Source organism: Rhinoderma darwinii, chromosome 1 (genome assembly GCF_050947455.1).
Source record: "Rhinoderma darwinii isolate aRhiDar2 chromosome 1, aRhiDar2.hap1, whole genome shotgun sequence".
In the NCBI taxonomy this organism is placed as follows: domain Eukaryota; kingdom Metazoa; phylum Chordata; class Amphibia; order Anura; family Rhinodermatidae; genus Rhinoderma; species Rhinoderma darwinii.
Genome location: NC_134687.1, coordinates 250,296,591 through 250,305,195, shown reverse-complemented (window position 1 = coordinate 250,305,195; position 8,605 = coordinate 250,296,591). Strand labels below are relative to the sequence as shown.

The 8,605-nt window shown below is 36.5% G+C and overlaps 1 protein-coding gene across 1 annotated transcript; it reads right to left on the bottom strand.

The window, feature by feature from the left end:
• Positions 1–1,558: 1,558 nt before the first annotated feature.
• Positions 1,559–5,787, bottom strand: LOC142742033 (uncharacterized). The gene is made up of 7 exons (XM_075851451.1): positions 5,724–5,787; positions 5,370–5,465; positions 5,080–5,222; positions 4,642–4,909; positions 4,194–4,372; positions 3,678–3,736; positions 1,559–2,520 (listed from the first exon to the last, which is right to left on the bottom strand). Exons 1-7 carry the CDS (start codon positions 5,785–5,787, stop codon positions 2,370–2,372), a joined length of 960 nt encoding a protein of 319 aa, XP_075707566.1. The 3' UTR covers positions 1,559–2,369.
• Positions 5,788–8,605: the final 2,818 nt, after the last annotated feature.

The following is an 8,605-nucleotide window of genomic DNA, read 5'->3' as shown; positions in this document are numbered from 1 at the left end:
GTTAATAAAAAAAAAATGTGAAAAAATAAATGAAAAACCCGCTTTTTCCCCTTACAAGCTGCTTTAGTATTAAAAAAACAAAATAAAGTAAAAAAGTTACACATATTTGGTATCGCCGCGTCCGTAACAACCCCAACTATAAATCTATAATATTATTTAACCCGCACGGTGAACGCGGTAAAAAATTAAATAAAAAAAGATGGAAAAATTGCTGTTTTCTGTGAATCCTGACTTTAAAAAAATTTGATTAAAAAGTGATCAAAAAGTTGCATCTACTCCAAAATGGTACCAATAAAAACTACAAGTCGTCCCACAAAAAAAAGCCCTCATACAGCTGCATCGGCGAAAAAATAAAAACGTTACGGCTCTTCAAATATGGAGACACAAAAACAAATAATTTTGAAAAAAAGCGTTTTTACTGTGTAAAAGTAGTAAAACATACGAAAACTATACAAATTTGGTATCGTTGCAACCGTAACAACCCGCTGAATAAATTTATTGTGTTATTTATACCACACGGTAAACGGTGTGGATTTAGGACGCAAAAAAGAGTGGCGAAATTTCAGATTTTTTTCTATTCCCCCCCCCAAAAAAAGTTAATAAAAGTTAATCAATAAATAATATGTACCTCAAAATGGTGCTATTAAAAAATACAACTTGTCCCGCAAAAAACAAGACCTTATACAGCTATGTCGACGCAAAAATAAAAAAGTTATAGCTCTTGGAATGCGACGATGGAAAAACTTAAAAAATAGCTTGGTCATTAACGTCTAAAATAGGCTGGTCATTAAGGGGTTAAGGTTATATTCACACACAGCAGATGGGTTTTTTTTTCTGGAAAGCACAAACAATTTAAAGCTCCTGACCTCTTTAGGGTCTCAAAATATTCTGCTTTTTCTCGTTTGTATGGCTCATTCTGCTTTTCAGTGGATTTAAAACGGTGCCAGATCTGTGGCTGCCTAAACAGAAATCTGCAAATATACAGTAAAGTGTTTTCAGAGTTTGGGGGGGGGTGTTACTGCCCGGGGCCCATGGTACCTTTAATCAGCCCCTGTATGTGTCAGTGGTTGTTAAGGGGTTGATTCAGCCACATGATTTTTTATTGTTATTTAATATGTACAACTTTATTTAATCCACACTCAGTTTGTCTTGCCTTTTTTTATGGATTGCAGTAAACCAGACTTTGTGGATATCTAAAACTATGTACATACGTTTTTGGTTCTATCGCTTGCCTTTTGACAATCAGAAAATTATAGCATGTTGACAAACGTATTATAAGTCAATTTGAGAAAAATAGCAGACCCTAAAGGATCTGACAATGGATCCTAACAGATCTGTTACATACGTCAAAGATCCTGTAAATACAGAAGCCATGATACAATGCATTTCATTCTCAGACAACTTCTTTAAATGACACTATATTTCCATTGTACAAAGATTTATTTAAAATAAGATTTATTTACAATTTTTAAAAACTACATATAAATATTCACATTTACAAAACCAAGTATACATATCCCACATGTCAAGGGATAGATATAATTCCCAGATGCTTTAAAACATTTTTTTATTCATAGCCAAGGTGTCTGACAAACATAAAAGCTTTCAAATGCTGAGTACAATGATGTTTTATTCAATTTAAATTCAACATATTTACTTAAATACATAAGGATTTGCTACTTATTTCATGCCTACACACTTTCATTTTTTTTAAGCTGTGTACATTGTACACAACATAAATGATTACCATTAACATTAATGAATTTGTCAGCTAAACAAGGCCCTATGAAAAATATGAGATACAATATATTACTGTACATCATTTTCCTTAATTACTTTGTGTCTGACTCTTTCTTTACAATTTCAGTTCTGAAATGTGAAAACGTTTATTTATTTTAAACCACTATATTTTGTGACATTACACATTATCATCTTGTTCCTTATAGCAACAAATCACGATGTAGCTTTCATTTTCCCAGAGAATGTTAAAAAAAGGAAAATGAGCTCTGATTGGTTTGATTTATGTCTCCCATAATAACCACAATCAAACTTTGAATTGTGTTCTCTATCTAGTGCCAAATATTTTCAATTGACACATAGGTACCTAGACTCAAGTGCCTATGTTTAGAGCAAAAGTAGCTGAGCATCTATAGCTCAGACCACTAATGATAGTGCTAAATGTACAGTTAGCCTTTGGAGTCCCTGGGCTTTGCATTTCAACGTAAAGTAGCAGTGAATATATATATATATATATATATATATATGTAAATAGATGGTGATGAGGGCAAGGTGATACACTGCTTCATAAAATTTCTGTTTAACTCCAATTTTTAAGTACATACAATGCCCAAGAAATTGTATTGCCAATTTTAAATTTGGCTTTTGCACGTCTTAATGGCTAACACGGAACGTATGTGTCCGGTTCTGCTTCTGAAATTATGGGTTTCATATTCCTGTGGTACACAACAATTGCCTGATCCTTCAGCCCACACCAAGCATTGATCTTTGTTCCGAGAATCCCTGAAGAAATAACAAATATTAAACAATTAGGGAATTTTGCCATATATGCAACCCTCTACCCGAAGAAGTGGTGCCATAAACTTACAAATGTAACACAATAAAAACATTTAAGTGCACTGTGTAGATTTTAAACTAGTAAAAAGCAAAATATATTGAATTTTAGATTAAACAATATAGAACGCTCATTGCATAATAATAAGTCTTGTTTTATCAGTCTGGCTACATGACAATGAAAGTAGATTATTTATTGTTTAATACTGATGCTTAAAAGGATTATTTTCCAGAATGTCATACTGTTATATGATTGTATAAGGCCTCACTCATGCACACGACCGTATTTTTTCCCACTCGTAAATACTGGTGTAAATACGGGTCCGGTGTCACACGTATTTACGGGCACATTTTTGGCTGCAAAATTACACTGCACTAAATCGGCAGCCCTTCTCTCTATCAGTGCAGGATAGAGAGAAGGGACAGCCCTTTCTGTAATAAAAGTTAAAGAAATTCATACTTACCCGGCCGTTGTCTTGGTGACGCGTCCCTCTCTTCACATCCAGCCCGACATCCCTGGATGACGCGGCAGTCCATGTGACCGCTGCAGCCTGTGATTGGCCTGTGATTGGCTGCAGCGGTCACATGGGCTGAAACGTCATCCAGGGAAGTCGGGCCGGATGTCGAGAGGGACGCGTCACCAAGGCAACGGCCGGGAGACCGGACTGGAGGAAGCAGGAAGTTCTCGGTAAGTATGAACGTCTTTTTTTTTACAGGTTGCTCTATAGATTGGAATTCACTGTCAAGGGTGCTGAAAGAGTTACTGCCGATCAGTTAACTCTTTCAGCACTCTGGACAGTGACTATTTACCGACGTCGCCTAGACTTCTATGGGCTGCCCGTGCCATTATTACGGCCTGAAATAGGACATGTTCTATCTTTTTCAACGGCACGGGCACCTTCCCGTAAGGAAACGGGAAGGTACCCGTGGCTAATAGAAGTCTATGAGCCCGTTATTACGGGTCGTAATTACGACCCGTAATAACGGGTGTTTTTACAGTCGTGTGCATGAGGCCTAACTGTGCAGTTTAATTGTGCTGATCGACCAAGGCGATAAAAGGAAATCAAATGCTGGGGAGGCGGGAAAGTGAAGCCAGCTGTGCTTACCTGAGAAGACAGTGATTTCCTGATGAACAGCCTCCTAAGCAACGTCCTACATCAATTTCCTAGAAGATTTACAAGACAAAGACATTTAAATCACATCCCCCATCTCTGCATAAAATACAAAAGGCAAATGCACAAGAGTAATTTGCTTTAGTAGAAACCTTTTAACATATCAACAACAGTTTCTACACCATGGAAATCCTTTACAAATAGCTGGTCGGGTAATAAACCAGCAAACGAGGGCTTTGTCCAACAATACTGTATAAACATAATTATTATTATAGCATTGTAACCAATGTACAGTGTGAAGAAAAAAATGTATATAGATACACCCACCATCTATGTACTGTCAAGCTTAGTAATGTATGCTACACACATAACGGTTCTTAAACCATAACAGATAATATGCAAATGTGTCAATTAACCCTTAAAAAAAGAAAAGAAAAAAAAACTAAGCTATCTTGCTATAATGAACAGACATGTGTTGTAAAGATAAATCCGTTAATATAGATTCAGTACCTTAACTCTCTTCTCTTTGACACCCTTGGCATTATATATGACTTCATAGTAATATTCAATATAGGTGACCCTGTAGCAGTTCTTCATCATTTCACATGTTTCTAAGGTCTGCACTACTTCTGCTCCATTTAGACTTTCAACAATTACAGTGTCGAATTTAGTTGGGGCGCACTGAAGACCTGTAAAGGTATAAAGCATAAGTTACTTACTCCATAAAATTAAACCAAAAGAAGGTAAATGTAACAGGCCAGTAGGCAATGTTGGCGTCAACTAGTGCTGAAGCAACCTAATCCTGCAACCACAGCAATGCCTGAGACATACTATTTACGATTAGCAATGCACAAGAACAAGGTGATTTGCATATTCATGAATCAATGGTTATAGTTTTAAATTAAAATAATATGCACCTAAAGTTCATTTTATATAAAATGTTACAGGTTTACAATACCTGAATTAACTGTAGGACTTGAACATTTCCCAACATCCACTGTTGACTCAAAGGGTGTGTCTGGAAAGAAGGTCTTAAGAAATGGCATTCGGATGCACTCCTGTGGGGTGGGATTGCATTGACAGTCCTCGATCACCTCTACTTCTTGAATTCCCTGAAATAGTAGAACCCTCTCTAGTCCAACCTTTGTTGGTTGACAGCTGGTTTCCTGGGGACATGATGGCTCTGAGCTTGATGTATGCGTTGTGTCAGGCATTCTCTCTCGTAACTATAATAATATGATAGAATTAGAACATGAAGAATGCAATAAAGGTCAAATATATTAAGATGCTCCAAAAGAAAATGGAATCTGTGGGCTAGAATGGTTTGTAAAGAGAATCTAAAAGTCACAAACATGGAAAACATTTAAAATATAAAAAATTATATCATAACATTAACCTTTTTATTTTTCAGGAAATCCAGCATTGAAGAATGCTTTGGAAGTCCAGGAAATCCAGAATTGTAAGAACTGAATCTTTGGGGGACTCCGCAGTGAGATCTGCATAAGCCAACATCCACACTTACAGGACTGCCTGAAATATCTAAAGAGGAACATGAACAATATTATTGTAAATGTACAACTAATAGAAATAATATTGGAAATATTTATACCAGATAAAATATCATAAACTCTTTATGAAATGCCAATATGTCATACAGCATCTGTCACTCAGGTCACAAACACTTACCTTGTCCAATATAGACAAAATTGCTCTGTCGTTTACAACATCCTCGTTCTGTAAATAAATTCCTTCGGTCAGTAGGCCTGTTTATCACATCGTCATCTGCAGAAAGTTACACTCACAGTAAGCAACACACGGGATTTCAGATCACACTAAATATTTTGCAATGGCTATAGTCAGATTAACAAGATTTACACTCCACTAATCCATGTTTTAGAAGAACAGGGAATTAGCACATTCTCTCTTTAGAGCGGAGGAATACGTAAGTGCTACAGAAAAAAATGATAAGAGATAAGTGAATGAACAAATAAAACTTTAGATTTCTTCATTTGAAAAAATAGTGACAATGTGAATACTTACAAGCTGCACACAAGAAGTAAAATAAACTGCAGATGTTGAGCTTCACCAGCAAGGAGTACTCCATGTCTGAAGTCCAATATAGTCTCCAAGATACTAGATGAGTTTCTCCAGTTGCAACTCAGACTTTTATATCCCTAGAGAGACAGATCTAACATGTATATTGGTGCCAAGGCTACAATAAGGGGCTACTGAGATTGTAATCTTAATACAACACAAAAGTGGTGTCAAAAACCCTTAAACTAATTGAATTTCCCCACTTAAATGTCTCTGAGACAGTGGCAGAGGTTCACATCAAAGGGTTGTTTCAAATACCAAATTACCCCCTAAGCTTGGGTCATCTTTTGGTTTTATTTACTAGCTCGGCTTGAGGTGTGAGCTTAAACTACTTGCACTAGCCAAATTAAGTCCTAAGTAGCTTTCAGTCTCCTCCCTTTGAAAAGGAAAAAGAGCACTTAAAAGCTATTCTTCTCAGTTGTCTTTTATCTGTAGTTAAAAAGCTTTCATGGCACTTCAATGTTTAAATTTACAGCAGTTTTTGGATAAACTGGGATTATATGGAAGCTAAAATATTGCATCAAGGACTGTGCCTGCATAATATTATGTTATATAAGAATACAAGAATAGAGGGTGAACGAGGACTCCACTATTAAACATATCACTTTAAATGATGTCAGGAGTATAATTGGTAAGCAATAACAGATGACATATCGTAGAACATAATCATATATGGGCTTTTAATTTGAAAAACTTTGAACCCAGTTTAGTAGTCCAAATGTCTGGATTATAAAACAACAATTACTTTGCAGACAATAGGCGAGAAATGACTTGACTACAGACAAAATACTTATATTGTCACTAGATAAAAGTGACATAGCTTTGGCCCGTAGCGTTTATGTTATTATTATTATTATTATTATTATTATTATTAAGCCGAGCTAATTCAATTTTGCTTAACCCTTTAGTGACCCGCCTATTTTAGGCCTTAATAACCAAGCTATTTTATTTTTGCGTCGACATAGCTGTATAAGGTCTTGTTTTTTTGCGGGACAAGTTGTATTTTTTATTAGCACCATTTTGGGGTACATATTATTTATTGATTAACTTTTATTTATTTTTTTGAGGGGGAATAGGAAAAAAACAGCACTTTCTCCACGCTTTTTTTCTTCCAAAATTTACGCAGTTTACAGTGTGGTATAAATAACACAATAACTTTATTCAGCGGGTTGTTACGACTGCAACGATACCAAATTTATATCGATTTTATATGTTTTACTACTTTTACACAGTAAAAACACTTTTTTTTCTAAATTATTTGTTTTTTGTCTCCATATTTGAAGAGCCATAACTTTTTTATTTTTCCACCGATGCAGTTGTATGAGGACTTTTTTTTTTTTGTGGGACTACATGTAGTTTGTATTGATACCATTTTGGAGTACATGCGACTTTTTGATCAGTTTTTATCAAATTTGTTTTTGAGGCAGAATCCTCAAAATTCTGCATTGTTCTTTATTTTATTTTTGCAGAGCGAGTTAAATAATGTAATAACTTTATAGTTGGGGTCGTTACGGATGCAACAATACCAAGTATGTGTAACTTTTTTATTTATTTTTTAATAATAAAGCATTTTGTAAGGGGAAAATGAGGGTTTTTAGATTTTTTTCCACTTATTTATTTATTATTAACTTTGATAAACTTTTTTTTTACTTTTTTACTAATCCCACTAGGGAACTTCACTATGCGATCATCCGATCGCTTTTATAATACACTGCAATACTTCTATATTACTGCTTGTCCGTGTAAAACAACAGGCATCTGCTAGGCCATAGCTACAGGCAGACATGGGGGCCTTTGTTGGGCCCCCGGCTGCCATAGAAACCACCAGTACCCTGCGATCTATCGCAGGATGTCGGTGGGGTGAAAGAGGAAGCTCCCGCCCTCTCGCCAAAACCACTCAGATGTGGCGCTAGCTATTGAGCGCCGCATCTGAGGGGTTAAACGGGCGAGATCGATACTGATATCGATCTCGCCCGTTCAAGCAGGTATGCTCCCAGAAAAAAGGCTACTGCATCAGAATAAAGCCCGTTAGTGGCCGCTGTAAAAACACCTATGGGTGGTAACTAAGAGGTTAATGCAAATATCCAATTTCCCATATCGTAAGGGCCTGTTTACATCAGCGTTGGCTTTCCATTTATCTGTTCCGTCAGAGGAACAGATGAACGGAAATGCAAACAGAAAGTATTGTATTCGTTCGCAATACCACTACACTATTGTTTCCGTGAAAAAACAGAAACTTAGCGGAATGGAGGCAAACTGAAACAAAAAAATACCATTGAAAACAATGGTATTGTAAACAAAAACAATAGTCTGATGGAACAGATGAACGGAAAGCCAAACGGAAGGCCAACATTGATGTGAACAGGCTCTTAGAGATAAGTCGCCTTCCAAAAGTGTAAAGACACCAAAATGGCTTCTTAAATGTGTAATTGCTGGGTTATTCTATGCAAACAAGGAAAGTAACATACAACACAATAATAACAATAATGTTAAGGAATGCAAATTGACAGCTAGACTTAGGATTAAAACATATTCCAAACTGAAACATTTGACGCATATCCACAGTATATGTCATAAGTCCAGGATCACTCACGCAGGTTTGATGCAAGTTTTAGCATCCCTTGACGTCACTGTTCATATATGTAGCTATCCGTAACAGCTTTACGATGCAGTAGTCCCGAGCCAGAGCGTCGGCGACGCTCTGGCCAGGGATTCTGCCCCTGGAGTAGCCCCTGATATCACTGTCAATATATGGACAGTGACATCAGGAGTTTTGTGATGCCGGAGTCTACGACCAGAGTGTCAGCACTGGCCTGGCCAGGGATTTT

Excerpts from the sequence above, each read along its gene's own strand:
- LOC142742033 (XM_075851451.1), bottom strand. The coding sequence starts at position 5,787 with ATGGAGTACTCCTTGCTGGTGAAGCTCAACATCTGCAGTTTATTTTAC. Across the intron at positions 5,223-5,369 it reads TTTTGTCTATATTGGACAAG|ATATTTCAGGCAGTCCTGTA; the intron begins GTAAGTGTTTGT and ends GTTCCTCTTTAG. Across the intron at positions 4,373-4,641 it reads AAGTCCTACAGTTAATTCAG|GTCTTCAGTGCGCCCCAACT; the intron begins GTATTGTAAACC and ends ATACCTTTACAG.